Here is a 26,574-nt window from a genome sequence, read left to right on the forward strand (position 1 = left end):
TTACAGAGAAAATCACAGGCCCAAAATGGCCCAACTTGTGCTAAAGCCCATGATAGCAAATGTAGATTAAACAACTAACCTAAATGCAGTTTTGACCTTCACCAGAAACGTAATCTTAATCAACCAGTCTGGAATTTTCTGGTCAGCACCAATGAGGTCACCTGCTACATGGGCTCTCTATATCCCCTCAGAGAAGAAAAGGAAATCTGCATGCTAAAACTCCTTCCTTTCCCTTCCCCCCTCAAAAAAAGAAGATGTGTTGGCCTAAAAATAATCCTTTTTTCTTTTGCTAGTAGCTTCCTTGCCCTATCCTTTCTATAAAAACCTTCTGTTTTGTACAACCCCTCAGAGTACCCTTCCAGTTGCTAGGTAGGATGCAGTCTGATTCATGAATCACCTAATAAAGGCAATTAGATCTTCAATTTAATTGATTGAACTTTGTTTTTGTTTTTGACCTCACCACCCAACATGAGGGATCTTAGTTCCCTGACTAGGGATAGAATCCTGCAGTGGAAGAGCAGAGTCATAACGACTTGACTGCCAAGGAAATCTCTGAACTTTGTGTCTTAAAAAGAAAAAAAAATCTGTTAATAGAATCCATAAAATTCCTTACTAATTGAGGATTTTAATAATCAAGCGCCTATTTAAAGACAACAATGTTTTCAAAATAAAATTTATTCAACATTTAGGAAAAAATTCAGTTTGATAAGACTCATATCTAACATTTTGCCATAAGATTGGGATTTATTGAGTCAACAGTGAATCTTGATTAGAAAGGTCTTCCTTTTTTGGTATGAAAAACCTGAAATTAAGAAAAGCTCCATTATTAACAGTCATTAATATTCTATTTCACTTAGATTAATAACTCAGAGAAATAGAAAAAAAATCATTCAGCGGGGAATAACATTTCATGCACATTTACATTTCTTTTATCTTTAAAAGATTTGGCATTATGGTATTTTTTCTCTAAGTCACATTCCCTTCTTAAAGCTCACCAAAGATATAGTGGTCGATCGATATCTGTATAACTCAAATAGCTAAAATCAGCTCATAATGCAGGTTATGTTTTTTGTATAGATTCTACTATACGGCTAGCAGAACTGCAGTGTGAGCTCTTGGAGGTTACACATCAAGATTTTTAAAAATTTTGCTATCTTTCACCTGTGGCACACTAGTAATATATATCAGACTGCGTACATTTTAGGTCAGTCTTTTCTTTTCCTCATCTTGCTTTTCTCCTGTAATTCTCATGTTTTCCCTAATCTAAAGGTATTGTTTCATGTTCTAAAGCATTATTCTTATATATCATCAAAAGCAAGTCCACCCCAATATGTAGCTTTTTAGGATTAATATTTTAAATTACTGTTCATTCTTAAGACATCATCATAGTCTACACAACATCATTGTACATTCACAGTGTACAGGCAGTTATAAAATGTAGGTTCATCAGTTCTAAAGCAAAATATTCTTTATCTATTAGCTCAGACTAAACATGGTAATGCTATAGAACTTACCATTTTCAATAAATTTCTTTGCTTATATAAAAGTATACAAGCAACTACTGAAACAAATAATGAGACAAGAACAAACGGTACCAAGAAAAATAGTAAGATTTCCTTCCATATGTCACCTAGGATTAAAATCACAAAAAAAGGGGAAGGGTTAGATGTGTACAATTATTTTGAAAATGGAATTATTTTATAAATAAACTTGTAAATGGAGAAGAACTGAGTTAAACATGGCAACTTCTGCCATATCTCCCAGTAAGTGATGTTTGAGTCTGGATTCCTTTCATTCGTGAACTTTTTTTTTAATAGAACAACTACTTTACTGGACTGTGACAGCTCTTCATTTTGCTTAGAGATATAACTACCTGAAGCCCCATTCTATTTTCTTTTTTAAATATTTATTTATTTGGCTGTGCCAGATCTTAGTTGTGGTATACAAGATCTTTAGTTTCAGCATTCAAACTCTCTAAGTTGAGGCATGTGGGATCTAGCTACCTGACTGGAGTTAGAACCTAGGCCCCCCTGCACAGAGTCTTAGCCATTAGACCACCAGGGAATTCCTCCCCCCCCCCCATTCTTATTTTATTACATGATTTTGTTTCAAATTTGTTCTTGTGAATTTTTCACAATAACACAGTGGTAAAATATTAACAGAGTGATTAGATAAACACACCATATGTATCTCTTAACTCTCAATAAGTCAAATGTTTATATCATACAATGCAGTAGTGAGTGAAAGTTGGTCTTCAATAAGTCTCAGTGCGAATAATGGAGCTAGTCTTTAAAAGTCATGTTTTTGAAATTGTCTTACATTCTGGAGACTTATTTCTTATCTTTTTTTTTGGGGGGGGGATGAAATTTTAATGGTTCTTCTGCATAGCAAGGGCTTCCCTGGTGGCTCAGGAGGTAAAGTGTCTGCCTGCAATGAGGGAGAGCCATGTTTGATCCCTGGGTTTGGAAGATCCTCTGGAGAAGGAAATGGCAATCCACTCCAGTATTCTTGCCTAAAGAATTCCATGGACAGAGGAGCCTGGTGGGCTACAGTCCATGGGGTCACAAAGAGTCAGACACAACTGAGTAACTGACACCTTCACTGCATAGCAAGAAATGAGCAATCACTAGACAAATTGAAAATGTATACAAGGTTTGTCCTTCCAAAACCAGTATCTCCCACATTTTTGAAATACTATGGAACATTTTGAATCTTAGGCCTATATCTATACTCAAAACTATCTCCAGCCCCACTTTTTTCTTGGTGTCTTATTCATTTAGGATCTTATTTTCTATTAGAAAATTACCAAATTCATAGGCCCAGTTAAGGATTGCAAGGATATCATCCAGAGAAATGACTAATGATATGAGCTTCTGGCATGCAAAATTAACAGCAAGAAACAGGCTTTTTTTGTGAAGTTTCAGAGTAAATCCTGAATAAGATAGTCATTTTCAAAAGATTACTGTGCTATTTTTCTACAACTTAAAACATCCAATAAGAAATGTACAAAAGAAATAAGACCACATGCACCTCAAAAGTCTTTGTTTCTAATCTCAAACTTATTAAGAGATAGACATCAGGGCAAAAGAAATCTGTCATCAAAAACATGGTTAACAGCAAAAGAGACACAGATGTATAGAATGGACTTTTAGACTCTGAGGGAGAGGGAGAGGGTGGGATGATTCGGGAGAATGGTATTGAAACATGTATACTATCATGTAAGAACCGAAGTGCCAGTCTATGTTCGATACAAGATACCGGATGCTTGGGGCTGGTGCACAGGGATGATCCAGAGGGATGATATGGGGTGGGAGGTGGGAGAGGGGTTCAGGATTGGGAACTCATGTACACCCGTGGCTGATTCATGTCAATGTATGGCAAAATCAATACAGTATTGTAAAGCAAAATAAAGTAAAAATAAAAATTAAAAAAAAAAAGGTTAAGATTACATACAAAAAGTTTAAAAAACAAAAACAAACAAAAAAACTTCATTGTACATCAATTATACTCCAACTTTAAAAAAGATTATATGTAAAATATATAAAAGGATGTTAAAAATGAAAACCATGTCTTCTTTAAACATTGCCTTGACTAATGAAAGTGAAAGTGAAAGTCACTCAGTCCTGTCTGACTCTTTGCAGCCCTATAGGGCTTCCCTGGTGGCTCAGAGGTTGAAGTGTCTGCCTGCAATGTGGGAGACCTGGGTTTGATCCCTGGGTCAGGAAGATCCCCTGGAGAAGGAAATAGCAACCCACTCCAGTATTCTTGCCTGGAGAATCCCATGGACAGAGGAACCTGGTGGGCTATATATATATTCTTTTTCAAATTCTTTTCCCATTTAGGTTATTACAGAGTATTCAGCAGAGTTCCCTATGCTATATAGTAGGTCCTTGTTGGTTATCCATTTTAATTATAGTGTGTACATGTCAATCCCAAACATATTTAATTGAAATATATCTTTTACCATAAGTCACTTTAAATCAGTGTTGGAAGTAAACAGAATGTACATTTTACTAATGATAACATATTAATCAGAAAAACATTCATTAGTCATGATACCAGACACTCGAAAACAAGTGTCTTGTTTAAGATTTCTGTTCTCTTGAAAATCAAAAGCATAGGAAAATATTGATAAAAATAGTCTTCCCCACAAAAACACTAGCACATTCTCTCTTCTGACAGAAAAACAAGAATGTTGATAACTGAACTAAAACAAGACTCTGAATAAAGTCAACTTTAAGACAACTTAAACTAGCTAAAACCGAGCATTAGATTTCCTATAAATCTATGTTCAATTGAGGTGCTTGCTAATTTATCTTTTCTGTTTATAGACTATCTGCAAGAGCATTTGGACTTCCATAATTACAAAATACACTGAGAGAAAATTAATTTTGCTAGCAAAGAGCAAATAGTTTAGTTACTGTTCTTTTTAAAATATATGTTCTTCAATAGCTATATCAACATATTTTATGATTGTTCCCTCTTTCTAACATTTAAATGGATTCATTTGAATTTCAATGGGGAAGCGGTATAGACTATAAAAATCTTGAATAATGAGCATATAATTTTTCAAAACCATATAAAGAAGACACATAATATACCCAAGGGTCTGGTAAAATACATATATGCTTGTAAGTAAAACTTCAGAGTAAATGCACTACTGCAACTCCAATTGGTACTAATACAGATTTGGTTAACATCTGGTAAGTATATAAGAAACTCAAGAATAGTACCACCAAATTTTGGAGCTAAGACTACCATTGGAAGGTAATCCACTAGGCAAAATCAAAGCAAAACAGGTAAAATTAGCTTATCAAATGAAAGTAGGAAGAATCAAACAGAATTTATTAAACCTAGCAGTGTGGAAAAGATACAGCCCAATTAATATTATAGACATCTATAAAAATAGGTAATATAGCCAATATTTTATAATAACTTTAAATGGAGCAAAGCCTTTTAAATTGTGAATCACTACATTGTACACCTGTACCTTATATCTCAAGGAACTATACCTCAATAAAAAAAATGGTGAAGAAGGATTGGCCCTATGATATTGATAACCTGTGTCACTGAATTGTAGTGACTTATGACATCCAATAAGGCATCTTCTTCCTCAAACAGTGCTAGAAATACTCTACTGTTCTTTTATCCCATACCTTTCCAGCACTGTTCATCACTCCACTCACTCCATATTCCATCATCTGCACAATAAATATTCATTTTGCTTCTTACTAAAAAGCATAATTGGAGACTTTCATTTGATGTTCTTGTGATGTATATTTCATTTTCAATTGTGGTAGTCTGAAAGCCAAGAAAAAAATAAGATGTCATTATTTGATCTAACTGCAACTAGCCATACTCTATTTGATTTGTCATTTTTTTTTTCTGTTTTTTATTTTTATTTTTTATTTATTTATTTATTTATTTATTTTTTAAATTTTAAAATCTTAAATTCTTACATGCGTTCCCAAACATGAACCCCCCTCCCACCTCCCTCCCCACAACATCTCTCTGGGTCATCCCCATGCACCTGCCCCAAGCAAGCTGCACCCTACGTCAGACATGGACTGGCGATTCAATTCTTACATGACAGTATACATGTTAGAATTCCCATTCTCCCAAATCGTCCCACCCTCTCCCTCTCCCTCTGAGTCCAAAAGTTTAAAGTGAGTTTTGTTACATGAAATAAATGCATCAAATGCCTAGAAAGGTATATACCAGTATCCTAACAGTGGCCATCGCTGTATGGTGTTTTACTTTTCATTCTTTCTTCCTTATTTATATCGAACATTTTCCTGTAGTGATAATGGATTACTGGTAGTAAAGGGCATATATGACAGAACAAAATTCCTAGGTAGTTTTGGTGCTTATGACTCCCATTTTGGATTAGTTTCAAATTGTCCAGATTCCATAAATTAGAAAATGCTACATATACTGAGTTAGCAAAAAGAGTCATCATGTGAAGGTTGTTTCTATGGATACTGTAAAGTTCATACACACAAAGCTTCTTTTTTCCCTTATTCTTATTTTGTTTAATCATAAGACCAGTATAGTGTCCAACTCTTTGCAACCCCATGGACTGTAGTGTACCAGGCTCCTCTGTCCATGGGATTTTCCAGGCAACAGTACTGGAGTGGATTGCCATTTCCTTCTCCAGGGGATCTTCCCGACCCAGGGATCGAACACAGGTCTCCCACATTGTAGACAGATGCTTTACTGTCTGAGCCACACTATAACGCCCCATAAATTAGAAAGTGCTACATATACTGAGTTAGCAAAAAGAGTCATCATGTGAAGGTTGTTTCTATGCATACTGTAAAGTTCATACACACAAAGCTTCTTTTTTTCCCTTATTCTTATTTTGTTTAATCATAAGACCAGTATAACAGTGCTCAGGGCCTAACATGAAACCACCCCTTCCGATATGAGAATACACACAGCTGGATGATCTCAAAAGAAAAAAAAAATCACTTCATGATTATTTCAATTTTGCATTTAAAAGAGCCAAAGAGTGTTTCTCATCCAAAACAACATTTGTTGTAACTTTCTTGGGAGCTAGCATAATGTAATGTAAATTAAAGTAGACTGGGAATAAGATCTGGATTCTCGTTCTAGCTACATAATTTTATTGTAAGTCATTCACTTCCTTGGGACTTGTAAATCTATTTTTTTCAAGTAGAAAAATCAGTTTTTTCATCTGTATGTGAAATGAATTGATTAGAACTAGTGGTTCACACACTTGTCTCCACCACTCCCTAAGCTGGAAACCGATGAATAAAATTAATATATAACAACTTGGAAATAAGTGATTAGGTTATCTCTAAGGACCTATGTAGCTTTAAAGTTGGTATAATTAGCTGATTATACTTTCAGACTGCAAGCATCTTTCTTTTGTCCACAAGATTGTTTGGTTTTCTGAAAGTTAAACTAAGGTGCATGTCATGTTCCATCCTCACGTGAATAGCAACTGACTTTGGTTCTTATGTTTACTATTTTATTTAAAAGGCCGTGTTTACGATTTTCCCAAATAAATGCAATGTCCATACCACCCAGGCAGTATCATCTTCTGTGAACTCAATTTCATAAATTAGACATTTTGCTGGAATAGGTCCTCTGGGAATGCTCCATTTCAGGTTGACTTCTGAATTCTTCATAGTAAGACTAAGGTAGTCTGGTGGCAAAGGTTTAACTGAAAACAAAAGGAAACAATTTCAACATGAAAGTTATTGAAGTTTAGCAGTAGTCTTTATCAAAAGCTAGTGGCACCTATTAACAGAAGCATCCAGGATAAATCAGGTGGCTCAAGACTATTCTCTATAAGTAAGTAAGTAAATAAGCGTTAGTTGCTCAGTCGTGTCTGACTCTTTAAGACCCCATGGACTGCAGCCCACCAGGCTCCTCTGTCCATGAGATTTCCAGGCAAGGATACTGAAGTGGGTTGCCATTTCCTTCTCCAGGGGATCTTCCCAACCCACGGATCGAACCCAGGTCTCCTGCACTGCAGGCAGATCCTTTACTGACTGAGCTACAAGGGAAGCCCCAATGTGAATTAAAATCAAAGCCACTTGCTAACCAAGATCAGTTTAAGAAACTTGGTTATTTGGGAAACTGATTTTTTGTTAAGCCGCATATTGACAAATACGTAAGTCCAAGAGAAAAGCTAGAGGATCCAAATCATTACAGTCAGTTTTGCATTTCATGGCATTAGAAACAACTACCACAACAAATTACTACTAGTATTTTTATTTTTATTAATAGCTAATTCTTATTTAGAGCTTATGATGTGTCAGGAAGTAAACCAGGAATGTTACATCATAAACTTATTCATGTCTCACAATAAATCTATGAGGTGGTCCTCTATTATCTTCATTTTACTGAAAAGGAAATTGAAACATATTAAGAGTAACTCACCCAAAGTCATATAGCTAGAATGTAATAAATTTAAAATTTATGGCTGGCTCTAGAACCTGTCATTCTTGTAACTGTTAGAAATGAGAACACAGACTCAGACAATATCCAACATATTCCCAGGGCCTTTTGAGCATTGGGAATGAGTGATTCCATAATTATTCTATTATTAACATTAGACAAAAAACTTTATAGAAGACAAACTCTGAAGCTGGGAAACAAATTATGAATTCTAAATGAACACTATGCTTTACACTCATTCAATTCCTTATCTTCCATACTTTTATATTTAATTAGTTCTTCCTTGTACTCTGTTGGCCTCCAGTTTTCTGGCTTTGCATTCCAGTGTGTGAAGCCGCTCAGTCATGTCCGACTCTTGCGACCCCATGGACTGTGCCCACCAGGCTCCTCTGTCCATGGGATTCTCCAGGCAAGAGTACTGAATTGGGTTGCCATTTCCTTCTCCAGGGATCTTCCCAACCCAGGGATCGAACCCAGGTCTCGTGCATTGCAGGTAGATGTTTATCCTCTGAGCCACCAGGGAAGCCTATATTCCAGTAGATATCTATTTATCTACCTCTTCTCTTCCACGTGGTCGGTTGTAAATGGTCTAAACTAGAAACATTTTGAAGTTGTTTACCTCACCTATATTTTGAAGCTGAAAAATGAAATAGCTGGGTCTGATTAATTGGGATTCTGATGATCCATTAACACAGATGTAGAAATCTTTATAGTCTGATGACTCCAAGTAGGGAAATCTGCATCCAATATTTTTTCCTTTAGCCTGGATATAATCAATACACTCTAACGCACGGTCCAAGCTATCATACCTATAAAAAGAAGTGTGGTAAGAATTGTGTTTATCAATATCTTCTAGTAGTATGGTGCTCAGTTTCAATTATTTTAAAATACCAGGTAAATAAAAAAATCATTTAATAACATACAATATTTACCTAATACCAACTATGTGCCAGATCCTATGAAAGGTGCCAGGGGTACAACAGTAAGGAAAGTAGACATAGGCCATTATTTTACAGAGCTTACAATCTGGTGGGAATCTTTATAAAATCTAAGATATAAGGCAAGAATTCTTACTCATATACTTAGGTTATGTTGATTCACCAATAGGATTGTGGTGATTCCTATTAGGAAAACATGGATTTATATTGATAAGTCAATTTATATTGATTTATATTGATAATCCTGAATGGTACTGCTTTTTAAAATACAGTACTGAAGAATTTACTAGAAGAAAGCAGATTTAAAAGCAGATTTACAAGGTGGCCAAGAAGCACAGGAAAAGATGTTCAACATCAGTAATTATTAGAGAAATGCAAATCAAAGCTACAATGAGGTGTCACCTCACACCAGTCAGAATGGCCTTCATCAACAAGTCTACAAACAATCAATGCTGGAAATGGGGTTGGTAGATGCTAACTATTACATTTAGGATGGATAAACAGCAAGCTCTTAATGTATAATACAGGGAACTATGTTCAATATCCTGTGATAAACCGCAATGGAAAAGAATGTATATATGTATATAACTGAGTCATTTTGCTGTACAGCAGAGATTGGAGCAACACTGTAAGTCAACCTCACTTCAATGGAAAAAAAAGAAAGAAAAATAATGCTGGAGCAGGTGTGAAGTAAAAGGAGCCCTCTTACACTGTCGGTGGGAATATAAATTGGTATAACCACTATAAAGAACAGTATGGAGGTTCCTTAAAAAACTAAAATTAAAACTAATATATGATCCAACAATCCCACTCCTGGGCATAAAGCTGGAGAAAACTAACTAGGAAAGATACATGCATCTCAATATTCATAGTGGCACTGTTTACAGTAGCCAAGACATGGAAGCAATCTAAATGTCCATTGATAGATGAATGGATAAAGTAGATGTGGCAAATATACAAAATGGAATACTACTTAGCCATAAAAATAAATGAGATCATGCTATCTGCAACAACATGGATGGACCTAGATATTATCATACAAATGAACTAAATCAGAAAGAGAAATAAAAACATCACATGATATCACATATCTAAATATTTTAAATGATACAAATGAACTTATTTACAAAACAGAAACAGTCTCACAGACTTCAAAAACAAACATGGTTACTAAAGGGGAAAGGTGGTGGTGGGGTAAATTAGGAGTTTGGATTAAAATATACACAGTATTATATACAAAATAGGTAATCAATAAAGACCTACTGTATAGCACAGGAAACTACTCAATATTCTATAATAACCTATGTGGGAAAAGAAACTGAAAAAGAATAGATATATGTATATGTATAACTGAACCACTTTGCTGTACACTTGAAACTAACAACATTGTAAATCAACTATATTCTAATATAAAATAATAATTAAATTTCAAAGTAAATAAAATATAAAAATTAAAGAGAAAATTTAATTAAAACATTTTAAAAATAAAAGCAGACATAAAATATTGTTATGTTTTATAAAATGAGTGCAAATCCTCTGAGAACATAATACACATAGGGATAAATCCCAAAAAAGCCAGTCAGTTCAGTCGCTCAGTTGTGTCCGACTCTTTGTCAACCCATGAATTGCAGCATGCCAGGCCTCCCTGTCCATCTCCATCTCCCAGAGTTCACCCAAACTCATGTCCATCGAGCCAGTGATGTCATCCACTCATTTCATCTTCTGGTGTCCCCTTTTCCTCCTACCCCCAATCCCTCCCAGCATCAGAGTCTTTTCCAATGAGTCAACCCTTCGCATGAGGTGGCCAAGTACTGGAGTTTCAGCTTTGGCATCATTCCTTCCAAAGAACATCCAGGGCTAATCTCCTTTAAAATGGACTGGTTGCATCTCCTTGCAGTCCAAGGGACTCTCAAGAGTCTTCTCCAACACCACAGTTCAAAAGCATCAATTCTTTGGCACTCAGCTTTCTTCACAGTCCAACTCTCACATCCATACATGACTACTGGAAAAACCATAGCCTTGACTAGATGGACCTTTGTTGGCAAAGTAATGTCTCTGCTTTTGAATATGCTATCTAGGTTGGTCATAACTTTCCTTCCAAGGAGTGAGCGTCTTTAATTTTAAAAAAGCCAACAGGGGTTCAAAAAGAGAAAGAAGAGCTATTTGGCAAGTAAATATATAGTTTTCCATTCTCCTAGATAAGAAATGTTGCTGTATCATTGAAATTTAACCTCTTTCCAGTAATAAAGCTAATGGGAATTAGGGGGGATTTCCCTACTAATTTCCAAAGGAATAAGTGCCCTATTTATTTTCCTAAATAACCTGTAATGCAAAATTTAATTTATCTATAAAAGCAGCCAAAATATCAGCCTAGCAGCTGATATGGTACTGGTACAAATATATGGACTCCATTGAATTCACTTTATGCCAAATATTTTGCTAAGTCATATCCGACTCTTTGTAAACTCATAGACTGCAAGGTTTCCCTGTCCTTTACTATTTCCCAGAATTTGTTCAAACTCTTGTCCATTGAGTCAATGATGCCATCCAAGTAACTCCTCTGTTGCCCTCTTCTCCTCCTGTCCTCAACCTTTCCCAGAATCAGAGTCTTTTCCAATAAGTTGGCTCTTCACATCAAGTAGCCAAAGTATTGGGGCTTCAGCTTCTGCATCAGTCCTTCCAATGAATATTCAGAGTTGATTTCCTTTAGGATTGACTAGTTTGATCTCCTTGCTGTTCAAGGGACTCTCAAGAGTCTTCTCTAGCACCACAGTTTGAAAGTGTCAATTCTTTGGCGCTTAGCCTTCTTCATGGTCCAACTCTCACATCTGTACATGACTACTGGATAAATTATAGCTTTGACTATATGATTGTTGGCAAAGTGGCTATGAAATTAAAAGATGCTTGTTTCTTGGAAGAAAAGCTACAACAAACCTAAATGGTGTATTAAAAGCAGTGACAACACTTTAAACCCTTAGTGAGAGTTAACAAAGGCAGGGAAGTCAGAAAAAGGATCCGGTTTTAATAGCTACATGGTTTTTTAAAAAGCAAAAATATGAAATATGTCAGAACTTTTTAGGTTATAATTCCATCTATCTAGAAGATGCAAAATTTAACTCAGTACAGAAACAATGATTGCATTCCTTATATCACCCATAGACTGCCTTCTAGTAGCTACAGCCTAAACCTACTTATTCCCAGTGAAAACCCTAAATAATTGTGAATAAACTTCATCATAAATCCAACTCTGAAAAAGTGTAATGAATTCAGTTTAATGAAAATGAAATCCTCTCAGTCGTGTTCAACTCTTTGTGACTGCATGGACTATAAAGTTCATGGACTTCTCCAGGCCAGAATACTGAAGTGGGTAGCCATTCCCTTCTCCAGGGGATCTTCCCAACCCAGGGATCGAACCCGGGTCTCCCACATGGCAGGAGGATTCTTTACTAGCTGAGCTACCAGGGAAGCCCATCTAGAGGCCCAAGTATTTGTTTTGTTTGCCTTGTTTGTATGTTTTAAAGTTTGAATTAGGTATGTATGTATGTGCTAGTTGCTCAGTCCTGTCCTACACTTTGCGACCCCAAGACTGTAGCCCTCCAGGCTTCTCTATCCATGGAATTCTCCAGGCAGGAATACTGGAGTGGGTTGCCATTCCCTTCCCCAGGGGGTCTTCCCAACCCAGGGATTGAACCCAGGTCTCTTGCATTGCAGGTATATTCTTTACCATCTGAGCTACCTGGGAAGCCCTAATGAAAATACAGTTACTAATACTGTGGATTAATTTTGATAGATATCTTCTGGATATGGAATTCTTATTATAAAACACTTACCAGTAATATAAGCTGTAGTTGCTATCCAAGTGGGCACCCATGCCAGGTTTCCAAGAGCAGAGTAAATATTGCCAGTTGTAATATACACAATCCATATCCTGAATTTTAGTGTCCAAATTTCCTAAGAAATGAATAAACTGTGAATGCTTGAAAGACATGGTAATGAATCACTTGGGAAATCACTAAGCAATTTTATTTCATTTCCTTTGACCTCTCCACTTCATTTAGCAATCAACATAACCAGGAAAATCCCCAAAGGAAGTTGTTGGAAATCACTTCACTTTAAGTGGAACATGCAAAATCAAAAACTTTTGAGGGCTCATTTATTGGTACTAGTGTAAGCATATGCAGAAGTGCCAAATTAATAATTCTAGGATTCTCTGAGCAGCTGCATAGTTGCATGTATATTCACTGATATGAGCCCAAAACTGGGGTCTATATTAACCTAATAAGGGCTATAGTCTATGGGGCCACAAAGAGTTGCACATGACTGAGCATGCATGCATGAAATAATATGTAGGTTTTGCCACATATGTTTTCTGATTTAAAGAATTCAAAACCCAGAAAGAAAAACACCAATACAGTATACTAACATATATATATGGAATTTAGAAAGATGGTAATGATAACCCTGTATGGAGACATCAAAAGAGACACAGATGCATAGAATGGACTTTTAGACTTTTGAGGGAGAAGGAGAGGGTGGGATGATTTGGGAGAATGGCACTGAAACATGTATACTATCATGTAAGAAACAAATCGCCAGTCTATGTTCGATACAGGATGCTTGGGTCTGGTGCACGGGGATGATCCGGAGAGGTGATATGGGGTGGGAGGTGGGAGGGGGGTTCAGGACTGGGAACTCATGTACACCCGTGGCGGATTCATGTCAATGTATGGCAAAACCAATACAATATTGTAAAGTAAAATAAAGTAAAAATAAAAATTAAAAAAAAAGAATTCAAAACACCAGTCACTCACTCCTCAGAAGGATTCTATTTTGTGCCACATTCTCAACTATACATATAATCTTCTGTATAAGTGTTAAAGAACTTACTTCCCATATAGATTTTTCTAACAGTATTAACTATGAAAAGAGAGCTTTGTTTTAACCTTGTGATGATATCCAGTAAGTAGCTTCTGACCATGAACTTTGAACTTCTGATCCATTTGTGCATTGCCTTGGCAGAAGTGCGTGTATCTTTGCTTCAACACCTTTGTTAAGATCAAACCCATCTTTGTAAAGTAGATTCTTAGTGATGATCGTCTGTTTGATAAAAAGATGAGACAAAGTCAAGCTTAGAAACAATAATGGTATCATAAGCCACATTATTAAGACTAAAAAGTCATTAATACTCTGGAGAGTCTTCAATAGCTAAGAAATTCCAGATGATTATCTGATAAAATGTCCCAGATATATTTTTGGCAGAGTTCACCTTCTGCATATTACTTCATTTGATGAGATCATTTGAATCTTAACACCTTATTCAAAATAAATTCTGGAAGACAAAAAAGGCTCTGTGGCAGGAACTTGAGCTATAACCAACTTATAGCTCAAGGGATAATTTTAATGTACCATATGCCTATTACATGACAATTTATCACCTTTCAAAAATCATATGAAATAGGAATCATATACAATCTTGGTGGTAACTGGAGGAAGCCAGACAAAGTGTGACTATCTGAAGGACTAAAATCATATATCATTTATCCTTCTATTCCTGATACCTAGCTAGTGAAGTAGCTGGCAGAAAAAAGTTGCTCAATGAATGTTTGATTTTAATCGTTCTTTGAAACTACCTAGCTGAATTAAGAAGATAACAGAATTCCTTGTACAATCAAAATCTTTGAAAGAACATGCTTGTTGACTATATAAATAGTTAATAATTCAATAAACTTTCACTGAGCACTTACTACAATATATGCAAAGAACCATGCTGTGTTCCGTAGGGTGAGTACAAAGAAAAATTCACTTAATTCACTACAAAGAAAAAGCTCACATCATCTGGTAGCATATGTAAGACCCATACACAGGATTTAAGTAACTCTGAAATATGGTAAAATGTATAAGTACTCTATAAGTCCATATTCCATGAGATCAGATTTTCCTTTCCTGTACTTCCAATGGAAGTCTTAATAGTGGTTGGGGTGAAAACAGACATTGCAGGATGCACAGGAGACAGCAGCAGGCATGCAACTTATATCTTAATAATAGCTATTGAGATACAAGAGATATTGAGAAACAAGAGCATCAGGAATCAGAAGAAAAAGAATCAGAAGAAAACTAATAAGCACTCTAGTATCTTAAGTGCATGCTTTACTTACCCTCCAGTTTTCACTATCAACATTTCGGTATTTTAATTCATATTCTACAGTGCATTTATTAAAATTATCCAGAGACACTGGAGGTTGCCATTGCAAATAGAGATAACCTAAATATCCAGGGTCCACTATTTCAAAATCCTGAGGAGGATTAACTGAAATAAAATCAATAGAATATTTTAATTTTTATCCTGTATTTTATGACAAAGATTTCTAAATCTAGATTACTTTCATATGTCCATCAACTGATGAATGAAAAAAATAAACTATGATATATTCATAAAATGGAATATTATCCAGCCATAAGAAAGAATAAAATACTGATATATGCTAGAACATGAATGAACCTTGAAAACCTTACTCTAAGTAAAAGAAGCCCACATATTACATGATTTCATTTATGTGAGATATTGGAATAGGTAAATTCATAGAGACAGAAAATCAATTAGTGGTTGCCAGATGCTGGAGGGAGGGGCGAATGGGATGTAACTACTGAATGGATATGAAATTTCTTTTGGGGGTGATGTAACTATTCTGGAATTTTATAATTGTGGCTGTTATACAACTTTGTGAATATACTAAAAACAAGTATACATTATGCTTTAAAATAATAAGTTTTATGTCTTGTGAATTAAATCTCAGAAAAGCTGTTTTTAAAAATCTAGATTACTATTACATAGTTGTCCCTTCTTTAAGAAATTGCATATGTAAATGTGACTTTAGCCTATCTAGGTGTTGTTTTCATAGAAATAAGAAATTCAACATGGAGTTATCTCTGCAGTCATATAGACCACAATTTGGTCTTGGGTAGGAACATTTTATTACATAAATCTCTCTCATAGCAAGAATCAGTCAGTATTAATCTAGTGTTTACTATATGTATAACATCATAACATACATGGCACACACATACAAAGGGACAGAAAATATACAATATGGCACACACAAAAAGGGATAGAAAATATAAAATATGACTACTCTGGCTAAGTGCCTTAAGAATTAGGGGAACAGGCCAATTTTGTTGGTCCATTCATGATAATTGAATCCTCTGGTTAACTAAAGCTCGGAGATATTTGTAGAATATGCAAACCTGAGCCATTTTTTGGAAGGACTCAAAAAAGAGTGGCAGGCAGCTGAGTGACAGGAAACAACTTATTTTATTTCAAGGGAGGGGGCAGCGGGAGGCAATGGCTCCTTCATCTGTTGATTTAGAAAGCAATAAAAATTAACAAATTATTCTATAAATGTACTAAGTGTTAGTCACTCAGTCATGTCCAACTGTTGCAACTCCATGGACTGTAGTCTGCTAGGCTCCTCTGTCCACGGAATTCTTGAGGCAAGAATACTGGAGTGGGTAGCCACACCCTTCTCCAGAGGACTTTCTGGACCCAGGGATCAAACCTGGGCCTCCTACATTGTAGGCAGATTCTGTACTGTCTGAACTAAAAGGGAAGTCCCATAAACTTACTAAACCTACTAGCAAATCTAGTACATAGTACTGCCCTCATGTTGCCTTTCTGCTAATAATTTCTTCTCATTTCTGCTCTGCTTTTCATTTTAATACTTTACTTCATATTACTTATTGAGAAAAGTAAAAAAAAATCAACAGAAATAAATGATGCCACAAATAATGATTTGAAATGAGAGCCCCATGAACCAAATAAAGAAGGTCTCTGTTGAAGATGAAATGACAATCCTATTGTTTCAACTCATGATTAGAAATTTTTGTTAAATACATTTTTCTAATTATCTTCTGCAATGAAAAGTTCATTAGACATGACTTAATAATTGTGTAATTATTTTTAAAATTCATTTTAAACTTATGTATTTTTAAAACTTATTTAATTGTCTTAAAAGTTAAGGTAGTTATGGTTTTTCCAGTAGTCATACATGGATGTGAGAGTTGGACTATAAAGAAAGCTGAGTGCCAAAGAATTGATGCTTTGGAACTGTGGTGTTGGAGAAGACTCTTGAGAGTCCCTTGGACTGCAAGGAGATCCAACCAATCCATTCTAAAGGAAATCAGTTCTGAATATCCATTGGAAAGACTGATGCTGAAGCTGAAACTCCAATACTTTGGTGACCTGATGCAAAGAACTGACTCATTGGAAAAGACCCTGATGCTGGGAAAGATTGTAAGTGGGAGGAGAAGGGGACGACAGAGGATGAGATGGTTGGATGGCATCAACGTCAATGGACATGAGTCTGAGCAAGCTCCAGGAGTTGGTGATGGACAGGGAAGCCTGGTGTGCTGCAGTCCATGGGGTCTCAAAGAACCAGACACAACTGAGCGACTGAACTGAACTGAGTAATTAAGGAATGTTTTCAGTTAATTGGGTACCAGACAATGAGGTTTTGGGTAAATAGCCTCTTTTTTAGAAAAGATTATATGAAAATTAGGGCAGAAATAAATGCAAAAGAAACAAAAGAGACCATAAGCAAAAATCAACAAAGCCAAAAGCTGGTTCTTTGAGAGGATAAATAAAATTGACAAAACATTAGCCAGACTCATCAAGATACAAAGGGAGAAAAATCAAATCAATAAAATTAGAAATGAAATTGGAGAGATCACAACAGACAACACAAAAATACAAAGGATCATAAGAGACTACTATCAGCAATTATATGCCAATAAAATGGACATCTTGGAAGGAATGGACACATTCTTAGAAAAATATAACTTTCCAAAACTGAACCAAGAAGAAATAGAAAATCTTAACAGACCCATCACAAGCACAGAAATTGAAACTGTAATCAGAAATTTTCCAGCAAACAAAAGCCCAGGTCTAGACGGCTTCACAGCTGAATTCTACCAAAAATTTAGAGAAGAGCTAACATCTATCCTATTCAAACTCTTCCAGAAAATTGCAGAGGAAGGTAAACTTCCAAACTCATTCTATGAGGCCACCAACACCCTAATACCAAAACCTGACAAAGATGCTACAAAAAAATAAAACTACAGGCCAATATCACTGATGAACATAGATGCAAAAATCCTTAACAAAATTCTGGCAATCAGAATCCAACAACACATTAAAAAGATCATACACCATGACCAAGTGGGCTTTATCTCAGGGATGCAAGTATTCTTCAGTATCCGCAAATCAATCCATGTAATACACCACATTAGCAAATTAAAAAATAAAAGCCATATGATTATCTCAATAGATGCAGAGAAAGCCTTTGACAAAATTCAACATCCATTTATGATAAAAACTCTCCAGAAAGCAGGAATAGAAGGAACATACCTCAACATAATAAAAGCCACATATGACAAACCCACAGCAAAAATTATCCTCAATGGTGAAAAATTGAGAGCATTTGCCCTAAAGGCAGGAACAAGACAAGGGTGCCCACTTTCACCATTACTATTCAACATAATTTTGGAAGTTTGGCCACAGCAATCAGAGCAGAAAAAGAACTAAAAGGAATCCAAATTGGAACAGAAGAAGTAAAACTCTCACTGTTTGCAGATGACATGATCCTCTACATAGAAAACCCTAAAGACTCCACCAGAAAATTACTAGAGCTAATCAATGAATACAGTAAATTTGCAGGATATAAAATCAACACACAGAAATCCCTTGCATTCCTATACACTAATAATGAGAAAGTAGAAAAAGAAATTAAGGAAACAATTCCATTCACCATTGCAATGAAAAGAATAAAATACTTAGGAATATATCTACCTAAAGAAACTAAAGACCTATATAGAAAACTATAAAACACTGGTGAAAGAAATCAAAGAGGACACTAATAGATGGAGAAATATACCATGTTCATGGATCAGAAGAATCAATATAGTGAAAATGAGTATACTACTCAAAGCAATCTACAGATTCAAAGCAATCCCTATCAAGCTACCAATGGTATTTTTCACAGAGCTAGAACAAATAATTTCACAATTTGTGAAATACAAAAAACCTCGAATAGCCAAAGCAACCTTGAGAAAGAAGAATGGAACTGGAGGAATCAACCTGCCTGACTTCAGACTCTACTACAAAGCCAGTCATCAAGACAGTATGGTAGTGGCACAAACACAGAAATATAGATCAATAGAACAAAATAGAAAACCCAGAGATAAATCCACACACCTATGGACACCTTATCTTTGACAAAGGAGGCAAGAATATACAATGGAGAAAAGACAATCTCTTTAACAAGTGGTGCTGGGAAAACTGGTCAACCACTTGTAAAAGAATGAAACTGGAAAACTTTCTAACACCATACACAAAAATAAACTCAAAATGGATTAAAGATCTAAATGTAAGACCAGAAACTATACAACTCCTAGAGGAAAACATAGGCAAAACACTCTTCGACATAAATCACAGCAAGATCCTCTATGACCCACCTCCCAGAATATTGGAAATAAAAGCAAAAATAAACAAATGGGATCTAATTAAACTTAAAAGCTTCTGCACAACAAAGGAAACTATAAGCAAGGTGAAAAGACAGCCTTCAGAATGGGAGAAAATAATAGCAAATGAAGCAACTGAAAAAGAACTAATCCAAAAATATACAAGCAAATCCTGCAGCTCAATTCCAAAAAAATAAACGACCCAATCAGAAAATGGGCCAAAGAACTAAACAGGCATTTTCTCCAAAGAAGACATACAGATGGCTAACAAACACATGAAAAGATGCTCCACATTACTCACTATCAGAATAATGCAAATCAAACCCACAATGAGGTACCATTTCACACCAGTCAGAATGGCTGCGATCCAAAAGTCTACAAACAGTAAATGCTGGAGAGGGTGTGGAGAGGAGGGAACCCTCTTACACTGTTGGTGGGAATGCAGACTAGTACAGCCACCATGGAGAACAGTGTGGAGATTCCTTAAAAACTGGGAAATAGAACTGCCTTATGACCCAGAAATCCCACTGCTGGGCATACACACCGAGGAAACCAGAATTGAAAGAGACACATGTACCCCAATGTTCATCACAGCACTGTTTATAATAGCCAGGACATGGAAGCAACCTAGATGTCCATCAGCAGATGAATGGATAAGAAAGCTGTGGTACATATACACAATGGAGTATTACTCAGCCATTAAAAAGAATACATTTGAATCAGTTCTAATGAGATGGATGAACCTGGAGCCGATTATACAGAGTGAAGTAAGCCAGAAAGAAAAACACCAATACAGTATACTAACACATATATATGAAATTTAGAAAGATGGTAAGATAACCCTGTATGCAAGACAGCAAAAGAGACACAGATGTATAGAACAGTGTTTTGGACTCTGTGGGAGAGGAAGAGGGTGGGATGATTTGGGAGAATGGCATTGAAACATGTATACTATCATATATGAAATGAATCACCAGTCCAGGTTCGATGCATGATACAGGATGCTTGGGGCTGGTGCACTGGGATGACTCAGAGGGATGGTACAGGGAGGGAGGTGGGAGGGGGGTTCAGGATGGGCAACATATGTATACCCGTGGCAGATTCATGTTGATGTATGGCAAAACCAATACAATATTGTAAAGTAATTAGCCTTCAATTAAGATAAATAAATTTAAATTAAAAAAATAAATAAAGTCAATAACCAAAAAAGAAAAAAAGAAAAGATTATATGAAAAGGTATAGAAAGTATATTTTAGTTTGGCATTTATCCCATAAAACATTATCATCAGTTACGTTACACATGAGGCTGACTAGTAAGAACGTATCTTTTGTGTATGGGCTCCCTGAAATATTTCCAATAATAATTTATCTATTTATGCACTTTCATATGGTAGGTTGACAAGGCAGTTAATATCTCTGATTTTAAAACTACTCCATTCTTGGTTTACCTTTTATCTCAGCATTTGAAGACAAAGTAGAGCCAAAAGCTGTGCAAATAAGAAGGGTATATAGACATCTGATATCCAAATGAATGAAAGCCATTTCTCTAAGATTTAATACCTTGAAATTTCCACTCTAAGAAGGAAAAAGATAAAATTTTAACATTATCATACTTCAATATGGATTAAATGTGATTAAAAATACAGTTGGGAACTCTTTGTGGGCTTTCCACCAAGAACTGGGAAAACTGTGCCCCGTAGAACCATTTAAACAGAAAAAACATAAATCAAGCTTGGAACCAAAATAATTGGAAAAGAAGATTTTTGTCTCATCCTTCTTATGAAAGCAAAAACAAGGTGACACAAACATATCCTTTCAGCCCCTGGCTTTGACACACACACACACACACACACACACACACACACACACTATACATCACATGCTATGACCAAGATATGATGACCTCAAATAGCCTTCAGCCTGAAGACTGAACCAGACCCATCTGAGAGTTCTTATCTATTTGTGGGGGGAATTATACCGTTAGTCTCTATAGTGATATTCCCCACTAGCCACCAAGAAGACACACTAATACATACACACACTCTTTTCTGAGACAAAAATTATTTGAAAGTTATCTGAATATTGATAAAATCTCAGAATCAATAGCAAATATACCAAAGCCTCAGATAACTCAGAACTTTGTTTCATTTCTTCATAAACATTAAATCCTCATCATCTACTCTCCTATCTGTTCTACTCTTCCCTGTATTTCTTATATCAGTAAATGGCACCATAATCTTCCCAATTGTCCAAACCAGAAACCTGAGGTTTTTGAATCCCTCTCTCTCCCATCCAATTTCTCCATTATCACTACACCTTCCTAAGCTGAGGATCTCATCATCAGGGATCTCCTTATCCAGTCTTTCCTGCCTCCAAACCATTTCACATCACATACAGTAAGGACAAATCTGAATTCATCACCTCTCTTAAAACAGCAATTTACTGACACAGAATAAAATATAATAATTTTTTTCCACAGAAGAATACTGGTTTTATGATCAAAACTAAAAGGATTCATGTCTCCACACATCTATTCAATCAAAAAATACTCTCCTTTCCATGAAAAAGCATTACTTCCAGTTCTACACTTCTCTTTCAGTCTATATTCTTAAAACCAACAATTTCACAGGAAGGATTAAAAGTCAATTACCCCAACAGTCAGAGACTGCCTTTCTTTTCTCCTACTTAAGTTAATTATGCAGGACAGACCCTTTTCCCTGCCCCACCCTCTCAGTCTTACCTGCTCCAGTTGTAATGTTCTCATGTTGCTAGGCTTCAATTATTACATAATGGAATCTTGGAATCAGACTGTTAGAGCCAGCAAGTATATTGGAGGCAATGCTAGTCCAATCCTCCTTTATATATTGGGAAGTAAAACTCAGACTTGCCCAAGATTACAGAGTAAGTTAGTAAATTAGTAACAAAGCTGGAAGTAGAACAGAGATGTGATTCCCAGTCTAGTGCCCTTCCACCCTAATATGCTGGATCCCACATGTTTGGCTCAGTATTATGAAAGCTTTTCCCTTGGGACTCCAGCATTTAAGTCTTCCTTAAGTTAGCTAGCCAGGCTGAAGCAACACCATGCTATTTCTTTTTCTATGTCTCATACAATTGTAAGGGGATGCGATTCCTCTTACTGAGGTCCAATGAATCTCTCTACACAATTCCTTCATCCCCATCACCAGCCCATTGCTGCCTTCTAAGGCATGTGTAAGTAATAAGTGGGTTTGGTGAACAGAAGGCCACATTTCTGCCATAGAGATGCTCTTACAGATTGAGATTAAAAAGACTGGTTACTTTTGGATCCAAGGCAATAGGTCTGACAAACAAATTCTTTCATATTACCTATAAGGATGAAGACAATCATGCTTGCCCTACTATCAATCTCTCCTTAAATATTTTATTAGCCCCTCGTCATGTACAGCATAAAAGCTAAATAAAGAGTTAAAAATAACTTGCTTCTATTCTATTTATAGGGTATTGAAATTAAACTCAGACCATCAAATAGCATTTCCTGGATCAGTTAAACACATTTAAGCAAAAATAGGAAATAGGCTAGCTGGCTTCCTGAATCAATTATCTAGAAATCCACAAAAGGAATTCCTGAATAACACTTAGTGTCCCACCTAGACTTTCTTACCCAAGTGAACGTGAAGACAATTCTTTCCTCAGCTTCTGGGTTACAAGACTGTCACTAGTGCAATGAGGGAGTTAGCATAAAAGTGAAAGTGATGTTACTGAGTCATGTCCGACTCTTTGCGACCCCATGTACTGTAGCCTACCACGCTCCTCCATCCATGGGATTTTCCAGGCAAAAGTACTGGAGTGAGTTGCCATTTCCTTCTCCAATAGTTAGCAGAAGGACAGAGTTTTTCACAAGGGATCTGAAGGCAAATGAAAGATGGGGGATAGAAATGCAGAGATACAAAATTTGAAACAGTTTCAGATATACTCCCCACTCCCAGCCCACAGTTAACAATCACTTATCTGGCCATTTTATTTTTTTAAACGAGGAAATACCCAAAGAGGAAAGTGAGTCATCCTAGCTTAAACAACTTATGGGGAGTAGAGTTAGGTCTGAAAAATAGTTCTCTTGAGCCCTTTCTGCTGACTAAATAAATTTTCTTGTTATAAGAAGTCTATCCTGCACCTATCTTTCCAGAAGTCTCCCTGCAAACTTTCCTAAACCTACAGTTGCCACCCAAACCATCAACCCCACCACACAGTTTTATCATCATGACATTTTTAGCAGAGTAATAATTCAACAAACTTTGATTGTGCCTTTTTTTTTTCCAAATACTATTCCAGGTAAATCTTGTCTGAAGAGGCAAGGTGCAAGTGATGAATCATAACATCTATAATAATGATAAAAATATCTCCTACTATTGATTCAGCATTCCCAGCATTTCAGGCACTGGCCTGTGCTAAGCCCTTTATATGTATAATCTCATTTAATACTCTGTCAGCCTTGGATGTATGCACTATTTTTATTTCCATGTTAAAAACCAGAAACTGAGAAGAAATTAAACAACTTCCTACAAGTTACTACAGGCCATAAATGGTGAAGCTTGGATTTGAACCTAGAGAGCCTAGTGTCAGACACCTTGATAACCACTACACTAGAGAGGTTCCAGACCTATGATCAATGTGGCAAACAACTTCTTGTTTCTGTCCACCCAGTTTTACACAACACTGTTGCTCAGACAGTTTTCCACTAAAAATCATCTTTGGGAAGGCAAGCCTAAAGCTAGTTTCTGGTTTCAGCCTCCCTTCCCCACCTCTTGAAAGCCATGCTAGATAAACTCTTTGTTCTAAGTGTTGGCAGGAACAATTCTTGCATTACTGGAGAAACTCCAGGTACTTACCAATAACATTGTTTCTCAAGAAATGGATTATCATAAGTAATTATCATAGCCCCCCTTTTCCCCCTTTCCAACTTAGAGACATTTATTGAATCTCTAATACTTTCCTTCCTGTCTGACAATCAAGCACACTGAATAAAAATAGGCTTTCCTGAAACAGCCAGGGGGCCAGGACACAGATTCTATAAGTCACAAGATAGGGGAGTTTAAAGGTGGTGCTAAAAGCCATCTAAAGCAAATATAGAATCACAGCACAGTATTGTAAAAGCTGACAGGACTGACTAATTTTTGAATAAACCAATAGATATATGGCCAAGGAGCTTGTTATAATACAAACAAAATAATACCAATATCAAAATGGATTTCAGCCCTGCCTCAACCACTAATGTGCTTTCAGTTCAGTTCAGTCACTCAGTTGTGTCCGATTCTTTGTGACCCCATGAATTGCAGCATGCCAGGCCTCCCTGTCCATTACCAACTCCGGGAGTTCACCCAAACTCATGTCCACCGAGTCAGTGATGCCATCCAGCCATCGCATCCTCTGTTGTCCCCTTCTCCTCCTGCCCCCAATCCCTCCCAGCATCAGAGTCTTTTCCAATGAGTCAACTCTTCACATGAGGTGGCCAAAGTATTGGAGTTTCAGCTTCAGCATCAGTCCTTCCAAAGAACACCCAGGACTGATCTCCTTCAGAATGGACTGGTTGGATATCCTTGCAGTCCAAGGGACTCTCAAGAGTCTTCTCCAACACCACAGTTCAAAAGCATCAATTCTTCGTTGTTCAGCTTTCTTTACTGTCCAATTTTCACATCCATATATGACCACTGAAAAAAACCATATCCTTGACTAGACAGACTTTTGTTGGCAAAGTAATGTCTCTGCTTTTGAATATACTATCTAGGTTGGTCATCACTTTTCTTCCAAGGAGTAAGTGTCTTTTAATTTCATGGCTGCAATCACCATCTGCAGTGATTTTGGAGCCCCAAAAAATAAAGTCTGACAATGTTTCCACTGTTTCCCCATCTATTTTCCATGAAGTGATGGGACCGGATGCCATGATCTTCGTTTTCTGAATGTTGAGTTTTAAGCCAAATTTTTCACTCTCCTCTTTCACTTTCATCAAGAGGCTTTTAGTTCCTCTTCACTTTCTGCCATAAGGGTGGTATCATCTCTATATCTGAGGTTATTGATATTTCTCCTGGCAATCTTGATTCTAGCTTGTGCTTCTTCCAGCCCAGCGTTTCTCACGATATACTCTGTATATAAGTTAAATAAACAGGGTGACAATATACAGCCTTGACGTACTGCTTTTCCTATTTGGAACCAGTCTGTTGTTCCATGTCCAGTTCTAACTGTTGCTTTCTGAGCTGCATACAGATTTCTCAGGAGGCAAGTAAGGTGATCTGGTATTTCCATCTCTTTAAGAAATTTTCCACAGTTTGTTGTGATCCACACAGTCAAAGGCTTTGGCATAGTCAATAAAACAGAAATAGATGTTTGTCTAGAACTCTCTTGCTTTTTCCATGATCCAGCGGATGTTGGCAATTTGATCTCTGGTTCCTCTGCCTTTTCTAAAACCAGCTTGAACATCTGGAAGTTCACGATTCATGTATTGTTGAAGGCTGGCTTGGAGAATTTTGAGCATTACTTTACTAGCGTGTGAGATGAGTGCAATTGTGTGGTAGTTTGAGCATTCTTTGGCATTGCCTTTCTTTGAGATTCAAATGAAAACTGACCTTTTCCAGACAGAATGATCTCTGTTCATTTCCAAGGCAAACAATTCAATATCACAGTAATCCAAGTCTATGCCCCAACCAGTAATGCTGAAGAAGCTGAAGTTGAACGGTTCTATGAAGACCTACAAGACCTTTTAGAACTAACACCCAAAGAAGATATCCTTTGCATTATAGGGGACTGGAATGCAAAAGTAGGAAGTTAAGAAACACCTGGAGTAACAGGCAAATTTGGCCTTGGGATACGGAATGAAGCAGGGCAAAGACTAACAGAGTTTTGCCAAGAGAACGCACTGGTCATAGAAAACACCATCTTCCAAAACACAAGAGAAGACTCTACACATGGACATCACCAGATGGTCAACACTGAAATCAGATTGATTATATTCTTTGCAGCCAAAGATGGAGAAGCTCTATACAGTCAGCATAAACAAGACCAGGAGCTGACTGTGGCTCAGATCATGAACTTCTTATTGCCAAATTCAGACTTAAATTGAAGAAAGTAGGGATAACCAGTAGACCATTGAGATATTACCTAAATATAATTTCTTATGATTATACAGTGAAAGTGAGAAATAGATTTAAGGGACTAGATCTGATAG

General features: G+C 36.5%; 1 protein-coding gene across 1 annotated transcript; it reads right to left on the bottom strand.

Annotated features, from left to right (window-relative positions):
* Positions 1-662: 662 nt before the first annotated feature.
* Positions 663-20,921, bottom strand: IL13RA2 (interleukin 13 receptor subunit alpha 2). The gene is made up of 9 exons (XM_018044088.1): positions 20,828-20,921; positions 15,023-15,174; positions 13,811-13,964; positions 12,698-12,818; positions 8,554-8,738; positions 7,047-7,189; positions 5,157-5,301; positions 1,515-1,630; positions 663-802 (listed from the first exon to the last, which is right to left on the bottom strand). Exons 1-9 carry the CDS (start codon positions 20,919-20,921, stop codon positions 770-772), a joined length of 1,143 nt encoding a protein of 380 aa, XP_017899577.1. The 3' UTR covers positions 663-769.
* Positions 20,922-26,574: the final 5,653 nt, after the last annotated feature.

The sequence above is a fragment of the Capra hircus genome (assembly GCF_001704415.2).
Source record: "Capra hircus breed San Clemente chromosome X unlocalized genomic scaffold, ASM170441v1, whole genome shotgun sequence".
NCBI classification, from domain to species: Eukaryota; Metazoa; Chordata; class Mammalia; order Artiodactyla; family Bovidae; genus Capra; species Capra hircus.